Source organism: Pseudopipra pipra, chromosome Z (assembly GCF_036250125.1).
Source record: "Pseudopipra pipra isolate bDixPip1 chromosome Z, bDixPip1.hap1, whole genome shotgun sequence".
NCBI classification, from domain to species: domain Eukaryota; kingdom Metazoa; phylum Chordata; class Aves; order Passeriformes; family Pipridae; genus Pseudopipra; species Pseudopipra pipra.
In genome coordinates, this window is record NC_087581.1 from 23,788,547 (window position 1) to 23,811,002 (window position 22,456).

At 39.7% G+C, this 22,456-nt stretch overlaps 2 protein-coding genes across 2 annotated transcripts in view; one reads left to right on the plus strand and one right to left on the minus strand.

The window, feature by feature from the left end:
• Positions 1 to 2,141: 2,141 nt before the first annotated feature.
• TMEM252 (transmembrane protein 252) lies at positions 2,142 to 5,232 on the plus strand. The gene is made up of 2 exons (XM_064642840.1): positions 2,142 to 2,516; positions 4,359 to 5,232. The coding sequence occupies exons 1-2, from the start codon at positions 2,242 to 2,244 to the stop codon at positions 4,714 to 4,716; spliced, it is 633 nt and encodes a 210-aa protein (XP_064498910.1). The 5' UTR covers positions 2,142 to 2,241; the 3' UTR covers positions 4,717 to 5,232.
• Positions 5,233 to 11,066: 5,834 nt separating this feature from the next.
• Positions 11,067 to 22,456, minus strand: part of PGM5 (phosphoglucomutase 5) — a 75,199-nt gene continuing 63,809 nt past the window's right edge. Inside the window, exons 10-11 of the mRNA XM_064642838.1 lie at positions 21,094 to 21,228; positions 11,067 to 12,607 (exon numbers count right to left, since the gene is read on the minus strand). Coding sequence (XP_064498908.1) covers positions 12,518 to 12,607; positions 21,094 to 21,228 — 225 coding nt within the window. The 3' untranslated portion in view covers positions 11,067 to 12,517. The remainder of the gene's footprint in view (positions 12,608 to 21,093; positions 21,229 to 22,456) is intronic.

Here is a 22,456-nt window from a genome sequence, read left to right on the forward strand (position 1 = left end):
CTGTTGGAATTGTCAGAAGGCACTGCAGAGTGGAAAACACCCAATTTACTTTACCTGTTTTATCATATCAGTCACAGATCAACTGGCACTCACTCATAGCCTCACCTGCACATGAAGCAGTGCCATCCTTCCTTAGTGATGTTTAGGTGTCTATAGCCAAGGCCTGAGAGAACAGGACTATCACAACTTTGGCAGGGTTTTGCCCTAAAATGAAGACTACCCCAGATCATTCCTTACCTGAACGCCTTCCTTAGGAAGGGTAGCAGCTGGTCTTGCTGTACTTTCACTTTTATTATGACATAAGACTGACCCACTTTAGAAAAATTCTATCTAATGATTATATTGTTTAATGAGATTTGTTCTCATTGTTGACATTCTGATAGATACTGAAAAGAAACTGTGAGAATGTCATCACAGATCCTTTGAGAACTAAAGATGCAGTAATGATGGTAGGAGCTCAAAAAAATTGTGCCTGATCAGAATGTGTGGCAGCTTGGTACCAACTGCTGCTTCCTCATAAGTATTCTGATTTGTTGTAAATGAACATCTGCCACATTTGGATAAACACGAGGCAGAAAAATAAAGTGCTGGTTGAGCAGATATGCAACATCACATGAGATACCATAAAGTTTCAGTGAGATATAACATGGGATTGTGTACTGTTTTGCAGTCACACAGGTACAGCCCAGGACACCAAGTGACGGGAGACCCAGTACTTTGAAGAACCCTGACCAGTCAAAAATCAAAATTGTCTCCTCTAAGTTGATGATATGAAGCTCAGGCATCCTATTGAAAGTGCCTGTGTAGAGTTTTCCCCTCCAGAGCTGCAGGGAAGGTCTACATTAAGAAGAGCTGGAGCTTTCTTCATCTCATCAAACATGACTTCTGCTTTAAGGATTTGCATACTAGACCCAAGCAGTGTATTAGAAAGTTTTATCGCACTGACTACGGAAATCCCACAGCTCCCCCAGACTGCAGTAGTAAAATGAAGAGTCCACAGCAGGTAGGAAGAAACCTTTTTATAGGCAATGGCAGAAAATTTTCGTAATCATTTGTTTCTATCCATATGTAAATTGCCTCACTGAATATCACTCAACAATACCTGCAATGAACTCATTATTTCAGTGAAGATTTGAGACTAAAACTATTTTTCACATTGTTCCCTGTTCTGATTTATTCACTGTATGCAATGGAGATTTTGCAACAAACCCAGGCAAGGTCTTGTTAATAACTTCATTGCTGAAAATATAATTAGTAATTTTTCAAATCAGGTAGCATCTTTAGACAAGTCAAGTTCTGATTTTGAAGTTTGCGACACCCTGTTGAAAACTAGTGGGTATATGCTCCAATAGGAAATCATTTGGCTAATCCTAAAGACTATTTTCTGTATTGAAGGTAGCAATATTTGGGCCTCAAATCTGTTGATAGCAAGCATCTCTGAATTTCAAATGTCTAAATTTATTTGGAAAACTGATTATAGCTGCTCCTGCATAGCTTTGAGTATTGACCCTTTTGAAAATCAGTCAACAAAACTTGCTGGAAGAGAGAACAGATAAATGATAAAGGAATCAGAGTACAATTGAACCTGCAGACAAAGAAGATTTCTTATATGCCTTTTTTTCTTTGACATGATGTAATCTTGATTTCTTTCATTTTATGTACTAAATTCAGTTACTATAACACATTGCAAGCTAGAAATTATATCCTTTTCCAAAGAACTATTAAAAATATCAAGGGAGTTGAATAATGTGGTAAAGGCAGAAGGAGACCAAAATCCAATGAAAGATGAAAATGGATGATTAAGAAAGAAGCATATTTGCTCTTCAAACCTTTAATGAGGAATTATGAACTGCATTTTTGTAGGTTGTTTTTCTTCTAAAGTCAAATAAGCAAAATTTAACAAATGCAGGTCTCATTCATAAACAGCAAAGTGTATAAACCACTGCAAATCATAACATGCAATGAATGAAGCAGTCCAGTATGCACTCTGGAGTTTACAGAAACAAAGGAATGGTTCAAGAAGTTTCTGTTTCCTTCCTTGAAGTATGTAGAAGGTTACAAATTAATCTCAAAAGAGTTTATAAGTCTCTCAGAGTTAATGAGTATCTGCTTCTCTTAATTGCCTAAGGCGAGTTGGTCCTGGAGTATATAAAGTACCCATGCATGAAGATGAGAAGTACAGCCAAGAGAGCCAGCAAACAAACAGCAGACAGGAACAAAGTGCTGTGTCTGCTGTGAAAGATGCCAAAAGATGTTTTTACCTTCATTCGTCTTTTTGTGCTCTTACTCAGTTTCTCCACTATTTGTCTGGGAGTCCTTTGCATTTCCACAAATTCCTCCATGTGCAGATGTGGAAATAATGAGCTAGTGTTTTATTGCCTGGTAGCTTTGGGGCTCTTTCTCCTTGTTACTGGCATTTTCTGGAGCACTTTCCATGAAGTCTTGAAATACAGGGCCCTTGGCATCATCATTCGAAATCCCAGTCACCGAGAACTACGTGTCTGCACCATAGACAGGTATGTGCTGCAGTTTGCTGCAGATGATTTGGGAGGGAGGGATGCTATTCTGCAAACATACTGTCAGACAAAAGGAGCAATAAAAGGTTTTTACAAAATTTTACAAAATTTTATATTTACTATAGAAAACTGTAGTCTGAAATTTTATTTGCTGGAGCAAGGAGCAACGTGCAAGCAGTAATTCATGCAAGTGATACTGAATGTAAGGTTTACTAGAGGAAACAGAGAAGGTTTCACAGTTTCCAAAGTTTCCAAAGCCACACACTGAGGCAGCAGGTGCAGCTATACCAACTTCATGCAGAAGCATCCCGAGTTCCATCTCAACAGACGATTTCAGATGTGCTGCTGTAGGGTAGGTGCTTATATAAGTTATCAACATTGAGGTATGCAGGGAGCTTCAGCTCATTATATGGCTCCTGCTAAAGTTTTCTGGTCTAACTGTCCCCCCTATTTGAGAACCTCATGAAGTTCAACAAGGCCAAGTGCAAGATGCTACACCTGGATTGGGACAAACCCAAGCATAAACACAGGCTGGGCCGAGAATGAATTGAGAGCAGCCCTGGGGAGAAGGACTTGGGCTGTTGGTTGATGAGTAGCTCAGCATGACTTGGCAATGTGCCCTAGCAGCCCAGAAAGCCAATAGAATCCTGGGCTGCATCAAAAGTAGCATAAGCAGCAGGTCAAGGGAAGGCATTCTGACTCTCTACCCTGCCTTTTTGAGTCCCCACCTGGAGCACTGCATCCAGGTCTGGGATCCTCGGCACAGGAAGGACATTGACCTGCTGGAATGGGTCCAGAGGAGGGTCACAAAGATGATCAGGAGGCTGGAACACTTCTCCTATCAAGACAGGCTGAGAGAGCTGGGGTTGTTCAGCCTGGAAAAGGCTCCACTGAGGCTTTATAGCACCTTCCAATACCTGAAGGGAACTTACAGGAAAGGTGGAGAGGGACTTTTCACAAGAGCATGTAGTAACAGGGCAAGGGGGAATGGTTTCAAACTGAGAAGGGTTATGTTTAGATTAGATACTAGGAAAAAATTGTACACTGTGAGGATGGTGAGTCACTGAAACAGGTTGTCCAGAGTTGTGGATACCCCATCCACAACTGGCCTGAAAGTGTTGAAGGCCAGGTTGGATGGGGCTCTGAGCAACCTGGTCTAGTGGAAGGTGTCCCTGCCCATGGCAGGGGGTGTGTAACTAGATGATCTTCAAGTTCCCTTCCAACCCAAAACATTCTGTGATCCTACAATTTTATTTCTTAACAAAGTCGGATGCTTTGAGAGAGAGAGTTTCTTAAACTGGCATAAGGCCTTGCAAAAGCCTTTAACAGGGTCACTGGATACAAATTACTTTTCCTGGACTGTTGTGGAAACTGCACCAGAAACACTGACAATGGGTTCTCTAAAGGCACTATAAAAGCAACATTCAGCAAATTTTGGTTAGATAAGTAGAGTCATACAAAATGCATTTTAACACTGTGGAAAACAATGGTTATTGTAATAGTAAATAACTTTGAACAGTGATTTCAATCTTCTTTCAAATTAAACTTTTCTCAGGCACTTGTTGAAATATGAGCACGAGTGTTTGTATGTCAGGGGTGGGAATTTTTGTCCTTTTAGAATGTTGTGTTTTAATAAAACATTCTGTACAAAGCCACAGGAAAAGATCCCAGCTATGCCTACCTTTTTAATTTATCTCATTGTTCTAAACCTATTTAGGTTTCCGTTTATAGTTTAAGCCTCATCTAAACTTCAGAAGTACAACAGACAAAGCACCTAACCAAGCTCTGTGAGATAAATCACATTTCACCATAAAGTGTTTCTTTTCGGACTGCTTATTTTAGGCCTGACTTCTACCCTCCCTCCTATGAGGACTGCACAGATCCTGAAAAACAGACTTCCCCACTGTCAATTGCCTTCACAGTAAAACAGCAAGAAGCCATCAATGTCCCTCCGCCTCCATACAATGAAAGCAGTGCAGAGTTCGTCAGTGAAACAAATGAGCAGGAACAGCCACCACCATACGAGTTATGTGTGCGGGAGCTATGGCAGCAGCAAACAGCTGACCACGACTCAAACCCCAGACTGGAGTCAAATTCTCATATATCCATGCAAGAAATCAGTTACCAACAGGATATAGACTTCCAGGGGATCTCAGAAAGAGCAACATCTGTCAGAACATCTGAGATGGGCAGCCAGTAAAATTCTGCATCTGTGAAGCAGGGAAAACTGGAAGAAGACTTGTGTCAGTGATCCCAAGTAGTACACTACTTAAGGTGAAATTGCACAGGAAAAACATTGACCATTTGTCAGTGTGAGTGGAGTTGGAGGTGATATATAAAGATGCTCAGTATCTCAAAGCAGAATAAATCTCCATAGAGATAGAAATGTTCAGGCTTATAGGAGTCACCATCAATGGTAATAGAAGTTTCTTACACTACAAGATAAATGAAGCATCATGCTCTTATTAGTCCTAAATCTCTTGTGCCTTGTAAGGAGTTTCAAACGAAAGCCTTCATTTGTGGTTTTGAAACATTAGCTGACTTGGGAAACCTATTTACTCAGTTTTTGTTTGAAATTTGTAGATTATTTTTTATAACTGATTATTTTTGTATTGTATGCCTTTCAAGTTTTGTGTTTTATTTTGGGGTAAAAATATCTGCTGTTTTACTGTTGATTTCATGAATAAATTTTTTAATTAAAACAAATAAATACCTTGTGTCTGCTTATATAATACAAGAGGTCCATGATTCCAGAAAAGGACACAAGAAAATATGCCTCCTAGCTGCCAAAAAGAGAATCCTGGTTATGCTCACAGCTCCTCAGAGGAAACTACCAATTGCAGGAGGAAAAATTATCTCTGACTCCTCTGAGCTACCTCTAAGGGCAGTTGCTTCCACTGCAGCTTACTCAAGACTATGGGAACTGAGAAAGGGACCCTGTAGCCTGTTTCTGACACAAGTTACCTCATAATTACACAACAAATACCAGAAAAAAGGACAGTCTTAGATATATGCCCTTCCTTCCACAAAATCACGAAGGCAAATTTGCATCCGGCACCATCACCTGTAATTCCAGTCGACAAGAAAAATTTCAAGAAGGCTCCTTGAGATTTGAACCTGCAACATTCACTATAGATGAGTTTTCCTCTTTTGGTTGGAAGGGACCTCTAGAGGTCATCTAGTCCAAACCCTGGCAATGAGCTGGATCGCATTGCTCAGAGCCCCATCCAACTTGACTCTAAGATAAACACATGCAGGTATTCTTCCCAAAAATGTCGAGGCAGTGGAAGGATTAAAAAAAAAAAAAAAAAAAAAAAAAAAAGAGGTTTATTTTAGATGCAAGGACCACTTCTTTTTTTGATCTTGCACACATCAGGCCCCAGGGGCAAAGGCAATGTCCCTCCTCCACCAAGGCTATTTTATCTTTTCTCTCTCCTCCTCTACCTTCTTTCTGGCCAAAAGAGGACTTGTACATGTCTGCAAACATGTTGTCCTCTCTGCATACCAGAAAGCAAGGCTGAGAACTTCTCTTGCCATGCGGGGGAGGTTGGGGGGCAGGTGGGGAAGCATTAAAATTCCCTTTGAGAAAGGGTTACCATTTAGGCAGAGAGCCTTCCTAGCAAAACGAGTTCTAACCTTTTGCTACAAATTCTTCCAGAAATGTATCTATTCCTACACTGACCTCGAATTTGTTCAGGAATGGGCTCCTACCATCTCTCTGGGCAACCTGTTTTTGGTTTTGTTACACACCAGCAAAACAGAAAAGCTATCACGCTTTCCAGATGCCCACATACTGTAAAATTACAAGTTAAGCACTATGGCTGTACATGCATTGGAAATGCAAGCCATGTTGGTAACAATAGCTAAGGCCAGGGAACTGACAATTGCATCAGTTTTGTCCTTCAGAGAATTTCATCCTCTATGGGAAAAACTTACAAACCTTCCGTTGCTTTAAGCAAAAAGAAAAGCATAGTAGATTGGGGGGAACAAACTACAGAGAAAGAAAAATCAGTTCAAGGTAAGTTGATGATGAGAAATGTATTAAAACATCCAGAGTCTAAAATAGAGCCCCTGAAAAGAAGCTGATAGAAGATGCTATCAGCATATAAAGATTTTTCAGTGACTGAGAACCAGCACAGCACAGAGAACAATAAAAGCCAGAAGTACACATTATTTCCAGTTGAAGTGAGGATCTACTATGCCAAGTGATCTTGTTACAGTCTTACCTCTGTATCTTACTACCATATCCATCCCCCGAAATCTCTTGCTTCTCTATTCCAGAGTCCCAGATCCTGAAGGCAGTGGGCACAAGTATTGTTGCAATGAGACTGATCAGCCATGAGATATCCCATGGCAAAATGCCTGTCCTGCATGTTCAACTTCTTCTTTTTTTTCCTCCACTGGAAATCAAACTTTTCCACTTGGTAACTACTCATGCAAGACCAAATGAGTGGGAAATGGCTGAGACTACGGTTCTGAGTCATACTGAGAGCAAGTACTGCAGGAGTACCCCTGAAGTTTGCTCTTGGACCAGTCTGCTATAGGAAATTCGTTCAGATGCTTTCCATATAGTTTATGAACAAACAGGAAGAGCTAACCCTCCCTTCCTTTCTCCCAGTTCCAGGAAAGCCCTGCAGATGTTGTGAGGTCTCAACGGGTCCAGAAACGTGAAACTGAAGAAAACTGCATCTTCCACCTGCAGTATGCCATAAAGTATTTGATACATGAAAGTTACTGAGATAAAAAGAACATTAAAGTTAATACCTAATATTTTGATACAATCTGGTATTTTGATACAATCACTTTGTCTTTTCAGGTAATGAACTATTTGATTATGAACTTAATGAAAAATGGCATGGGCAATGAGCTCAAAAATAGCAGCAAAGGCTTTTAAACAGTTTGCTTTTGATCAAATTTAATAGCATGAAGTCATATTTGCCAAGAATAGCAGCTGGAAATTTTAAGTTAAAAGGAATTTTCTTTGGGCAGAAGGACAGAACCAGTCAAACTAAGGCTTCAGAACAGAACAGATTCTTTCAGTGCATTGACAAACAACTTCCTGACACTGGTGACTGAGGAGCCAATAAGATGCTGCTGTCCTCACAATCACAATACCAAGAAGTGGGTGGGCACATGAAGGTTTTTGCTGCATTGATCATGAGACAATGGATTCAGAATTCTTAGAGGAGCAAAAATGACAAAAGGCGAGACCAAAGCTTGCAGAGCAGACTTTAGCATCTTCAGAGATCTGCTTGGAAGAGTCCCATGGGTTACGGCCCTGGAGAAGAGATAAATCCAGGACAGCTGTTTGATTTTCAAGGATTGCCTCCTTCAAGCTCACGAATGGTCCATTCTGACATGTAGAAATCAAACAAAGGCAGCAGGAGGCCTGCATGGATGGACAGCATGCTCCTGACTAAACTCAGATGTGAAAAGGAAATGTATGATAAGTGGAAGCAGGGACAACTGAACCAGGAGGACAACATGCATCTCAACTGCATGATTGACACTGTCTATCCAATCATGCAGGGTTGAGATCAGGAAAGCCAAAGCCCACTTGGAGTCGAATGAGGTGAGGAACGTGAAGGGTAATGGGAAAAGTTTCTACATGTACATAAGTTGAAAGAGGGCACAGAAAAGGCTGAAGTGCTCAAAGCTTTCTTTGTCTCCATCTTTACTGGTAAAACCAGCCTTCAGGCATTATAGGCCCTCAAGACCAAAGGTAAAATCTGAGACAAGGAAGACTTACCTTGGGTGGAGCAAGAACAGGTCAGGGAGCACATGGAATGCATGCACAGAGCTGAAGAAGCTGAGTCATGCCATTGCAAGGCCATCCTCCATTACCTCTGAAAGATTGTGGGTGACTGGGAGAGACCCCTGAGAGAGGAAATATCACTCGTGTCTGTAAGAGAAGGAGGATCTGGGAAGTTACAGCCTGGCCAGCCTCGCCTTAGTTTCTGGGAGGTGATGGAATAACCAATCCTGGAAATCCTTGTCAAAGTCATGAAGGACAAGAAGGTGATTAGGAGCAATCAGCATGGATTTATGAAGAGCAAGTGATGCTTAACCAACTTGATGACCCTCTACAATGAGATGAGTGGCTTAGTGGATGAGGAGAGAGCAGCGGATAAGGAGAGAGTACTGAATGTTGTTTGCTTCACCTTTAGTAAGGCTTTTGACACCATATCAAAAAACATCTTCAGACTGACAAAATATGATTTAAATAAGTGGACAGTGACATGAATTGAAAAGCAGCTAAACAGCCAGTCCAGAAGGTTGTGATCACTGCCACAAAGTCCATCTGGAGGCCAGTCACCAGCAGCGTAACCCGGAGGTCAATCCTGGAGCAAATACTGGCATCATGTGGATAACGGGGCAGAGCACATCTTCAGTGGTTTTGTAAGGACTGGAAGGAGCAGCTGACACTCCAGGCAGATGTGCTGCCATTAAGAGGGATCTATATAGGCTGGAGAAATGGGCCAACAGGAACCTCATGAAGTTCAACAAAGGAAAATGTGATGTCCTGCCCTTGGGGAGGAACAAATCCAAGCACCAGTACATGCTGCAGCCAGTGGGCTGGAAAACAGCTCCACAGAGAAGAACCCAGCGGTCAACTAGCTGATAACACACCAGCAACGCACCTGCATAGCAAAGACAGCCAATGGTGTCCTGGGCTGCGTCAGGAAAAGCATCACCAGCAGTTGGAGGAAGGTGATCTTTTCCCTCTGCTCAGCAGAGTAAGAGTAAGATACAACTGAAGGGCTGAGTCTGAGCTTGCCAAGTACAAAAGAGACATGGACATACTGGAGCACCTCCAGCAAAAGGCCAGAAAGATGAAGGGAATGGACCATTTGTCATATGACAAGAGACTCAGAGAGTTAAGAGTGTTTAGTCCGTAAGACAGAAGGTTCGTAAGGAACCTTCTGTAAATACTTGATAGTAAAGAAAAAAGTGTATGGACCCAGGCTCTTCTCAGTGGTGCCCAATGACAGGACAAGAGGCAATGGGCACAAACTGAATCGCACAAAATTCCATATGACCACACACGGAAGTTTTGGGTTTGGTTTTTTTTTTTTTCACTACAGGAGCAGTCAGTCACTTCAACAGTTTGCCCTGAGGTGGTTGTGGAGTCTCAGCCCTCGGATATAATCAAAACCCAACTCGATATGGTCCTGGGCAGCTTCCTCTACATGATCCTGCTGTGAGCTGGGACATGGACTAGGTGATTTTAGTCCTGATGAACTAGGCGGTCCCTTCCAAACTCAGGGATTCTGTAATTCTGTGGTTCAGGTGAGTAGTACTGCCTTACAAATTGTCTCTGAACAGAGAGAGAATACGAGGTTTTGGGAAACAGAATTATGTCCAAATAAATATTAGTGCAATCACAGCTGAACAATAAAGGAATCTTGCAATTTCCAGACTTGAGGAAACTGCTTATTCAAAAATAGCACAGAAGGGTGTAGGTCTCTGTCACAGCGCCTAGACACTGTGATAAGATGAACAGAATTAATAACAGTTTTCCCTCTGCTAGATGTATGGGGAGTTTTTAGGAGCCTTGCATTTTTGTGTAACTTTGTATATGTTGCTTTTTTTCCAAGCATTCATCGTTCATGTTAATAATTAAAAGACCTCAGGAAATGCAACACACTTTATGAGACTATGGCTACAGTCCTTCCCCACATGCATCAGATATAAAGATATACACTGTACTTCAGCCTTACAAAGTTTTATTCATTTTCTTGCAGAGAAAAGTAATTACCTTTTATCAGTATCACCCACCTTTATAAAAAAAGGGACCTGGAGCCCAAGACAAAGTCAATATCAAGATTTTAAAATATACTCTTTGTTTATCATGACTCTTTGTTTATCATGACTGCCTTCAGGAAAGCAGACTGTCATCTTCTGCAGCTCTAGTGATAGCTTTCTGATAAAAGCACGGGTGTGATTCTCCACAGTCCTCATCTGTTCCTTGTGAGTCTTTTCCATTGCATCCTGAAAAGACACCTGGCTTCAGAACATCTTACTTTTCAAAGTGCATTGTTCCCATCCCAGAAAAGCTTGACAAATGGGATATTCCATAGTATAAATAGCTAGCTCACTATGTGATCAAAAATTATTTCATTGTCAGAGAACATGTAGGAGATTTTACAAGTCTTAGTGAGCTCCCTTTCAGAACGTTCTTTCATACAACCCAGTAATTTGAACTGTCATAATCCAGAGTGTGTGACTATGTGTGATCTACTAGTTAGGAGCTTACTATCTTGCACCTAGAGGAGTTTGATCTATAATAAATATAAAATATTAGATAAACCAAGTTTCTTCCAGAAATGTTCTTTGCAAGGTTTCTGTAAAGATGAATACTCTTGCTCTCAAAAACAGATGTCCAAACTGTGTGAGAATGCCATCGTCATATAAGAGAAAAATCTTTATAAAAAGAACTAAAGTCTTAAAATCTCATTTGGTTTATGGGAATATGTAATGGTAAGGTAGGATAGTATGTGACAACATTAGTACCTCATTCGTTTAGATTCAATTAAGTAATAATGTAACTGTATTAAAGGCAGTTTTATTAGGATGCTTCAAAGTGCAGTGTGTCTTGTCCACAATTACATATTAAGACAGATATACAGCATTACTCTTTATTGTGTACTAAGTGCCATAGCCTTTTTTTGACAGAAGTGTTGAAAGAAATAAAAACAATTTCCTTTGCTGCAATGTTATATAAATTGCACTAAAATTTGACAACCACAATGAATTAAAATACACTGTAAAGAGGCAAGTTGCACAAAGCCACCCTGATGAATGATACAAGCGAACAACAAAGCAAAGCTTTGAAACAAATGACATGCAAAGTGTTTGTGTTCTTCTTCAGGGCACAGTATTGTAGCTAGAACCACAGTATCATTTCACAAGCAGAAAAATGCTGATGTCCATATCCCCAACAGCCTTCTCAGATCTATGCTGAGACGCCTTTTGCACTCCCCAAATTTTTATTCCATGATCCACTGTCACTAAGAATCTAACAGAAACCATGTTCAGCTAGTGAATCAATCAAGTATTTCTATTTAATTTATTAGTTTTTTTTAATCCCCTGTTCACTTATTTCACTTTGTAGTTGTGGAGCATGAGTATTCCAAAGACTTAAAAGACTTCTGTAACTCCTTCATAAAGAATTGCTGAACTTGCAATAATTACCTTTCAAACACAGTAAGAACCAGTATCATCTCCTGACATGAGGAATATTTCAAAAGACAGTCAGATCCCATAGCCAACATAGCGCTGGAAGGATAAAATCAGCTCTATAGCACAAATGCCTCCCTTTGGAGGAAAACAACCAAAGAGTCAAAAAATCTGGAAAATCTAAAGGCACAGGTCACATTGATACGTTTTAAAAGCAGGGGTAAAAAAAATACGGAATAACCCCTTCTTTGGGAGCATGTGTAAATGTGTATACAACACTGCTGTCAGTGTGCATCTGTGAGCAACAGGAAAGGCAGGAGAGGAGGCATAGTTGTCCAGTGACGAAATACATAGTTCAGTATACAGCCCTTATGACATGCTCATACATGCTCTGTATGCTTTTTATAAACTGACAAGAAAGTGACAATATTCCCAAACAATATTCACCAAGTATGTCTTTGCTTTGCAACTCCTCCCCCTCTCTCCATAATTGAAATTTCTCCAACTTTTATCACAGCATTCAAAACCAAGCAGTTGTCACACTGCTGACAACATTTGAAGATTAAGGCCTCTTTGGTTATATTGTTATCTGAAATTAAGATATTGCAGGTAAAACAAAGAAGTCAATATACTATTGCATTTGGAGATCAATGCAAGTGATTATACTCAATGTTATATTGAATTTTAGTTCCCACCCTGCCTTTCTCCCCAAGAAAACTTTTAAAATCATACAAGGCACAAATGGCTAACAAGTCTTAACAAGGTTCAGTCTCTTCCTTGCTGTTTCTCTTTTGGCCCTGGTTTAACAATCTTCTGTGGCTTCAGGTAATGACAGTGGGTCCCTTTCGTCCTGTCCTCTCATGAATCTGAGATATTTTCAGTGCGATTGCTATAAGAGGACTCAGCACAGCCTAAAGAGGGAGAAATACAATGAATTACATGAAGCATAAACATCAAAAGACATCAGACATTTATAAATCCTTCTTTTAACTGTAGAATTATATAATAATAGTAAATAATTTAATAATATGAAAAACTGACAGCCATAATGTCTATATAGTTATACTTGGCATAACGAAGTATCATGTTTAGCATGTTTTGTGAAGTGTTACACTGACTATACCTAAGCTATGCAGAAAAGAGAAACCACTAAATACACTGTACTGATAATGTTTCTATGTCACAGGAATTGTGGAGCTCTTGTGAAATCTGCTGTACAAAAAAACTAGAAAAAACTGTACAAAAGTAGAATTGTTTCCATTCTGATAAGTGGAAGCCAGAGAGATGATATTTTTCTCCCAAACACACTTACTCTGTGAAGCTTAAGGTCAGAAGGTACTGTAACAACTACCCAAATAGAATTCACAGAAGTGTGTTTTGAGTAATATCACATGTTGATAGGATAAATCCCAACAGAAGAGCATGAATTTTCAAGTTTCAGGCTACAGACCTTATTAAATGGCCATACACATGCCCAGATGGGTGAGTGCAAGTAACTATTATGATAGTACCATGTGAAAACCAAGTAAAATACAATTTTTCAAATGGCAATTGAATCTTCTTTCAGTTAATTAAATGATACACAAAGATAGACACAGCTGAGTTTTGTGTGAAAACCTACTTTTCAGAGAATTGTATATTTGGTTACCAAACTAATGAGTTAATTCTCTGACTCTTAAGAGATTTCCCTGGATGCCCCTTTCAAATAAACTAATTCAAACCCCTCAGGTTCGAAAAAGAAATGAAACAAAACAGTAATTCTGGAGAGCTTAAATTTACAGATATATTTTTATAACCTTAATATAATCAATACTTTTAATCTCTTTCAGCCACCTAACAGTTTTTGACAGGACGAGGTGTTTGCTTTATTTACACAAGCAGTCAGATGGTTCAGTCAAAAGACTGAAGAGACTAGCTGTGCAAGTATTCATGCAGTAACACCACGAATCCCATTGGTGTCCAGTGAGTTTATGATTAAACTTAGTAATGCACAAGCATGAGTGGTCTGACATGTTATTGTTAAAAAAGCTCCATATTTGTAGATATCTATCTAGTGAATAATTACTGAAGCAGAACACAAGTCTATTAAAGTCAAACATACTTAGAGAAGATTAATATGCAGAACACAAATTCACATCTGTGAGCAAATGCTGCAAAAGTAAATATTAAAATATGCCGATCTATAACGTCTGGATGACACCAAAGCATATGAACTTCTCTGGCACTCCTCTAAGAAACCTTTTCCTTATGTAATCTAAAACAAAGGGAAAATTTAAAAAGCAACCCTGCTGACCAGTTTCCCTAGACTCTGCTTTCTTAGGCAACAAAGGCATTCAACATTAAAATTAAAAAATAAACCAAGCAACACTTTATACAATGCTGGAACAAAACACAAAATCAAATGAGTTTATGTGACATCCATTTGCATAAACAATTTAGGTGCTGCACTTTTGCCAAATGATTTCACTTGTTACTAAATGTTCTTCTCGTCACAATCACGCTTCTCAACAGAGAAAGTCCTTCTCTAATTCTGTCTTCTCATACTTCAATTTATTTTCTTCATCCAGAAGACACAAAAAAGTGAAAGTGCATTATATTTGGAATGGCAAGAGCAGGACAGAATAACAAGGAACTAGAACTGCACATGCCTTTTCAAAACTTCTTTACCTCTGCCATGAATAATTTACACTTCAGTTGCAACAGATAAATCCCAGCCAGCAATCACTTATCATTAATATGACTCTAGAAAGCCTTCTATATCTCAAAGAGATCTTGATTTAAAAATATTTTTCAAATGGTTCTTTCTGCTTAAGAAATTGTAAAACTTTATGATTGATATGCCAGCTCAAAAAATAATTGCAATCACTCAGTACGTTAAATAACGCATTTATCTCTTGGCAACTTTTTAGGAGATATGGCATTTTATCCTTTAGACAAAATTAAAGAATTGAAAATTTACAGAACTGATTTAATCAGAATTTTACTTTAGTAACCACAGATAGAAGTTATATCTCTAAAAAAATAACTGGTAGCAATGATTACTTGTACCACAAAATAAATCAAGCAAGCAGATATCTAACATCAGGCAAATAAAGATTAAAAGCTTTTTCCTAGGGAATAACCTGTACCAGAGCTGTCAGAGGCATATCATTCCTGCTTGGCTCACGTAGTGTTTTTTCTCTCTGTGATCTTGCAAGAAAATTCCATACAACTCACGCTCTTCTAATCAAAGTCTCACATAAGATTTGTCCCATGATGCATGTGGTTTATCAAGGGTTAGGCAGGGCTGAAATGTACCTGCTTGCAGGTTAAAAGCTCTGCATGTCTCTGGAGTTTGGCTTAAGAAAATAATTTTCTCAGAATAGGTGCATAAATGCCATCTATATGTCAAGAAACACCTTGTGAAAGCCTTCTATGTGTAGCTTTTATGCTAAAACCTGCCAACTTTCATCACAAGTTCATGCAGTTCTGATGCAAAATCAGCTGTCCAGGCTTAGCCTGGAAAGCCCATGAGGCTCTTTAGCTTCTCCCCAAGCCTGCAATGAATTTCAGTCTTATTAGGAAAAGCAATTTTACACAGCCTATGCACAGACATTTTCTTAAATTCACTTTTCACAGTCTCAAAAACAAGTTGCCCCATCGGTCTCATCAGTGAACAGAATTCCGCAGAATTTATCTGGGACAAATAAAACAAACAAACACTAAGGGAATGGTAATACTTTCAAATAGGATCTAAATGTTTTAGTGAACATCAGGTAACTACAACTCTCTTTTATTGTTCTCAAACTTTTGCTTTGTCTTCTCTTACTGCAGCCATCTGCATTTTGCATTCAGCATCGTGTCCAGCAGTGCTCTTCTGGGCTCTCTCAGCTTTACATATACACAAGTGAAGGTACACAGTGGAACACTAGGATCAAAGTTATTATATTTGTATGCATGTATATATATTTGTATGTATGTTATTATTTGTAAAACCATTAAACATTAAACAACATACTCCTTGTATCCACATGGAGAAGTAATGTAAGGCCATCTGAATTAGCCAGTCTTAAAAGAGTGTCCTACTGGGGAAAAAGATTCAGCAACAATTGGTTAAACCTTGTATGACTAGACACCTAGGCACCTGAAATACTAATAGTCAAAAAGACACATACAGAAAGTAATTATTTCAGATCAAGCATTTAGACCTTGTGACAGATTTCTAAGCAGTGCTGGCATAGTACTCCATGTTCCAGAAGAATGCATCTCCCTGGAACAATTGTTAATGGCTCAGAATTAAAGAAAGATAAATAAGTGGGTTAGTACAGAATGAAGTTGTCAAAAAAGGGCTATAGTTTAACTCCTGGTGTTCTGTCATGATAAAAGATGTGCCCAGTCTTTACCATCTGTGCATATTCTCTCTCTAAAAACTGCTATCAAACCTCAAATTCTATATCTTCAATTGTTTGTCTATCAGTTTTAGTATCAATTAAAGTAGTTCTCTAGTTTATAATGGCAGCCTTGAGAAAAACATACTTGCAGAATGCTTTGAACTCAACAACATCGGTAATTGCTAGGTGGTGTTATCATTGTATAAATCATGATAAGCCTTGACATTTCAGACATGGGCTAGAAATCCTTTTCTCTCCTAACGCTTAAATTAATTCTCAGTTCTTCTCCTTTTATCATTTAAACATTACACGAGAGGTTGCTCAGACAGGTCAGGGTAACGAGACAGCTAGAACAAGGACACAGGGAAACTGAGAAATAACTCCTTCCTTTCTTACCTCTTCCTGCTTACACATCATTTTCCCCTGCTTCATGTGACCGCTTAAAGCTGTTGTTAGCGCTCTGTAACCTAGGCAACAGAATCACTATCATATGAACTAAATGAAAGAAAAACAAAGGCAGAAGAGAGGGGCAAATCCCCCAAAGCACGTTTTGACGGCCTTATTTATCAGAAGGAGCTTTTCCTTCGGCTTTAATACATTTTAAAAGTCAAACCAATACACTTACAAAGCAACAATAAAGTGATTCGAGAGACACAAATAATGGAATGAAACAACTACAAAGGGAGCTTAGCAGTTCACTGACGTCTGGCACCACAGCTGTACCTCCTGCAGAGCTTCTGCCTTAGGGGCTCAACACGCAGCTCAGCTCAGGCTGCTTTGGCCTTGCATTCCAAAAAAACCCAGAAGTCTTCGGAAAGGTTTACGCCACAGCAACCTGTCCTAAAAGATCTAAGCAATGCAGATGTTCATCGTGGAACAAACTGAACCTACTTTGTAATATCCACAGCACCGGTGGTGAGGTTTATTACCACGAAGCAGCACACTTTCCACAGGAAAAAAGGAAACTGACCTCTCTGCTCAGAGAGGTCTCCCGGTCAACTCAAATAAAATAATAATAAAGGTTGGAAAGTCAGTTCTGCCCCTAGAATAGAGGAGGCCAGGCATGATGGGTGAAACAGATAGGAAGAAAATGTAAACCGAGTGGTTTACACGGAAACCAAGTGGTTTACATGGAAACATCTATGTTTGCAACAGATTAGTTCTTTTCTAGTATGTCCAAAGAGCTATGAGCAAAGATCAGGTTTAGTGAACTAATTTCTTTGATTTGTGAAATATTTTATAATTACTCTCACATGATCTATTTCCATTGCAGTCTCAGATGATTTAAAATTTGTTCACTGTATAGTGTAGTTCAACTCCAGCCAGCAACTAAGTACCACGCAGCTGCTTGCTCACTCCCCTGCCCCTGGTGAGATTGGCAGAGAATTGGAAAAGACAAAACCCGTGGGTTGAGATAAGCACAGGTTAATAACTGAAATAAACTAAAATATGATAATAATATGAATAATAAAAGGAAAAAGAGAGAGGAATAAAATGCAAAGAAACCCCACAAGCGATGCACAATACAACAGTTCACCACCCACTGACTGTGCTCAGCCTGTCTCTGCACAGTGATCAGCCCCTCACAGCCAATTCGCTGCAGTTTATATACTGAATGTGGCATCCTGTTGTATGGCATATCCCTTTGACCAGTTCAAGTCATCTGTCAAAGTTATGCTCCCTCCTGGATTCTTGTGCACTTCCTCACTGGCAGAGCATGGGAAACTGAAAAGTCCTTAACATACTTACTGCACTACTTAGCAACAACTAAAACATCATTGTGTTATCAACATTATTCTCATACCAAATCCAAAACACAGCACTGTACCAGCTACTAAGAAGAAAACTAAACCAGACAAAACCAGAACAACTTTATATGATTTTTCTGGACCATATTGTATGTTTTAATAGCTGACCAGAGCCATGCTAAAAGACTCAATGCTTCAAAAGTAAAGAGAGGTAATAATTCTCTAGTAAACTGAGCTTGTGCTTAAGGTTGTATCAATGTCCTGACAGAACCATATAGACTCCTTTCATTTTATCCCTATTAAGTGATAGTGGACGCGAGGACTTCTGGATTCTTGATTTCAGTTCTCAGCTCTTGGATAAACTCACACCACAATCAATCACTTTATATAATCACTCATATATACAACCATATGTAACACAATATTTTCACATACCAAACAAGGTCCACATGCAAATCAGTTTGGTTTTTCCTCTGCTACTTGCCATTCAAAAATCGTTTCGGAAATTCAGTGTTTGATGATCAAGACATATTTTTGATCTTTTTTTTTCTTTTTTTTTAATTAGCTTGCCTTTTCCAATTAAAATACAAATAAACAACTCATGTCCTAAAATCCTGGCTGTTGCTAATCTCATGATTCTGTAGCTAAGAAGCATGTTCTTTACTAGTCTTCGGCAAAAGTAGTTGCAACATCTGTGATTCACTGCATCTCATTTAAGGAGTACCCAAAATAGATTGCACAAGACTGAGGGAGTTGGCTGATGCAGTTGCAAAGCCACTCTCCATGATATTTGAAAAGTCGTGGCAATCAGGTGAAGTCTCAGGTGACTGGAAAAGGGGAAACGTACCCATCTTTAAAAATGATAGAAAGGAAGACACTGGGAACTACCACCCTGTCAGCCTCCTCTCTGTGCCTGGGAAGATCATGGAACAGATCCTCCTAGAAGCTATACTAGGGCACATGGAGGACAGGAGGTGATTCGGGACAGCCAGCAGAGTTTCACAAAAGGTAAGTCATGCCTGACCAACTGAGTGGCCTTCTAGGATGGAGTGACTACAGCAGTGGACAAGGAAAGGGCTACAGATGTCACTTATTTGGACTTCTGTGAAGTTTTTGACATGGTACCCCGCAATATCCTTCTCTCTAAATTGGAGAGAGATGGATTTGATGGGTGGACTGTTAGATGGATGAGAAATTGGTTGGATGGTGGAATCCAGAGGGTAGTGGTCAACAGCTAAGAGTCCCAAAGAATGTCAGTGACAAATGGTGTCCCTAAGGGTCCATACTGGGATGAGTGTTATTTAATATCTTCGTTAATGACCACAGACAAGGGGATCGAGTGCACCCTCAGCAAATCTGCAGATGACACCAAGCCAAGGGGTGCAGTTGACACACCTGAAGGATGGGACGCCATCCATAGGAACCTGGACAAGCTCGAGAAGTGGGTCCATGGGAATCCCATGAGGTTTAATAAGACCAAGAGCAAGGTGCTGCACCTGGGTCGGGACAAATCTCAGTATCAATACAGGCTGGGGGATGAACAGATTGAGAGCAGGCCTGTTGAGAAGGTCTTGGGGGTTCTGGTGCATGAGAGGCTGGACATGACCCAGCAATGTGCACTTGTCAACCAGAAAGCAAAATGTATTCTGGGCTCCACCAAAAGTAGCGTGGCCAGCAGGTCAAGGGAGGTGGTTCTGCCCCTGTACTCTGCTCTTGGTGAGACCCTACCTGGAGTACTCTGTAGCTTCGAGGGTGCTAAGCTCAAGAAGGACATGGATCTGTTGGAGTGAGTCCAAAGGAGGACCATCAAGCTGATCAGGGGGATAGAGCACCTTACCTATGAGGAAAAGCTGAGAGAACTGGATTTGCTCAGCCTGGAAAAGAAGAGGCTTCAGGGTTACCTAACTGTGGCCTTCCAGTACCTGAAGGGAGCCTACAAGAAAAATGGAATTCAGCTTGAGGCTGTGGTGGGTCCATCTAGGAGCCAGCTGGAACTGGCTCTTTTTGACAAGGAGACAGCTTCTGGTAACTTCTCACAGAAGCCACCCCTGTAGCCCCCTTGCTATCAAAACCTTGCCATGTAAATCCAATACAGTAGCAGCTGTAAATGGGGTTGTAGCAGCGTTCTTCCCTAGTCAAAATACATCAATGATCTTGCTAGCTGGGTAAACCTGGATATACAGAAAACCAATAAAATTGCTAAAAAAAGGTCCTTCACTCTGTTAGAGCTTTAACATTATAAGTACTCTATCCAAGAAGTTACTGAGGATGCAAACTGTTACTTAAAAACAAAAGCAAATAAAATTAATAGATCATATCTGCAGGCATGGAGTCTGCAACATTTCTGTAAAAACTGAAGCACTTTTTGTGACTGATAGACAATGTTTAACAGCACAATAAGAAACTTGCTAAGTTTATGGTGAGATTCTGGTGAAAAGGCAACACCAAACATTTACCTAGGGTTCAAACGCATTTGAAAGCTTTTGTGTTTTGGGACATTTGCATTTGCATTCCAGTCATGAACACACAGCTACACGGGACTTAAAACTACAGTGTTTTGATTTACCACAACCAAATGCTTAACCTCTTTTCCATGAAACATCCTTAGTCCTCTCTTGTATATCACAGCATAAAGGTGGTTTCCTGAGAAAAATCTGAGTGTGTGAAACATGATTTTTATTAATTGCTCTAGGCATCTGCTGGACTTTACAGCAACTTGCTTTCAACATTCATTCTTCTTAGGAAAAAATCTGATTATGATATAATTCTTAGACAACTGCAAGTCTTTCCCTTAAAAGGAATCTCTACATTGTTTAGCATCTGGCATCCATATTTCCTAACTGTAGTCTCACCATGAGGAATCCTTGGGATGCCCTGACTTCCAGACAATCTTCTTGAAAAATGGTCATCTTATTTTTAAAATATTGTTCTAGAACTTGGATTATGACCCTTTAAAAAATAGTGAAAAAAATTCAAACTAGAATGTCTTCTCTTAACAGCCCTGGAGTCGTTGCCCAGAATTCATCACCAGGCATTTCAGCCCTTGAGAGTGCTAGATATTAGTGTGCCTTCTTGTTGTGTTAGATATTACACAAACATATATTAAAACTGCTGTTCCTGCCTCAGAGTACATTTACAAGACTAGGAAAATCATCTACAAACACAGTAAACCAGTCCAAACACTGAGTGTTACTTCTGATTAAAGATGAGAACCCATAGCCACTGCTATTACAGAGGTAATGCATTACTTACTGACGTACTACAATCCTATTCCATTACCTGTGGTTCCTTATTGTGTTGGCTAGGATCCTTTTCATAACTCTCTGCATAGATCCGGAGAGTAGCTCTCACATGACTTGAAGCACTCATTCTGAAGATGAGCCTGGAAGCATCTGAAAAAATAATCCGTAGCCCCTATGAGAGAAGAAGAAACAGCATATATGTAGGGTGGTAGTAACTTTACAAATCACCATTCACTGCTTTAAAATAAAAAGTGAAAGGTAGAGGCATTTGGATGCACTTTGGACAACTCATTCATTCCTCTTTTTCCCCATTAAAGACTAGAAATTATGTTGTACATTCCCTCCCACTCTTCATAACAAATACTCTCTTACTGCTGTTTTTATTTTCTTGACCTGATTTGTTCTTGTTCTATGTGGCAGAGCGCAAAATCAGTGGCCTGAGAAATAGGTATAATATCTCCAAGGATGAGTGGCCTAAGAAATACAGAATCCCGGGATCAAAAACCAGTTGTCAGCAGTGAGTACAAAAGACAGAATCAGCTGCTGGCCCTCAAAGACCATGCACTAATATCTGACTGCAAGAATTTCAATAAGTTTGTAGTACAACTTGGAAAACTTTAGGTGTAATTAATTTCAAGTACACTAATTAATGCACATTAACTGTGTGTATAATAAAAGTGATTGATTAATTTATTAATTAACTGTGAATTTGCTCTTTGCTCCCATCTTCACCTCTTTTTTTCTTTCTTCCTTCCCCATTTTGTACAGCATATATAAACCAGAGTTTATATACCTGGATCCACAGTTTCTCTACAGGGGGGCCATTTCAGGCCAGAGAACCAAATTGCACAGACGAATAGTTACAGTGTTGCAATATTCTACCGGTTCTGCACTAATATGAAGAACTGTACATGGTACCCTCAGACTAAGTGTCACCTCTGCTTTGCCACTGAATTTTAGTTTCCCTTAGTCCTGCTGTTGTCAAACGCCTAGTGCATAAACTGAGACCCTTGCTACTTTTGTTTAAAGGGCAGTAAACCATTAAAAAATGAGAGAAGAGAATTAAAAGAGATGCATTTTGTTCTTCCAGTTCTATCAGCACCTTGAGAAGACACTGATGTTAGAAACCCAGTGCTCCAATATTCTAAAGAATAAGTAAAACCGTTGTTTTCTCAGTTATATGCCAAAACATCTTCAGCACCATATAAAGCATTGTTTGGTTGATAATTACAGAATCATAGTACGGTTTAGGTTGGAAGGAGGACCTTTAAAGGTCATCCCATCCAATCCCCCTGCAATGACCAGGAGCATCTTCAACAAGATCTGGTTGCTCAGAGTGGCATCCAAACTGATCTTTAATGTTTCTAGGGATGGGGCACCCACCACCAATCTGGGCAACC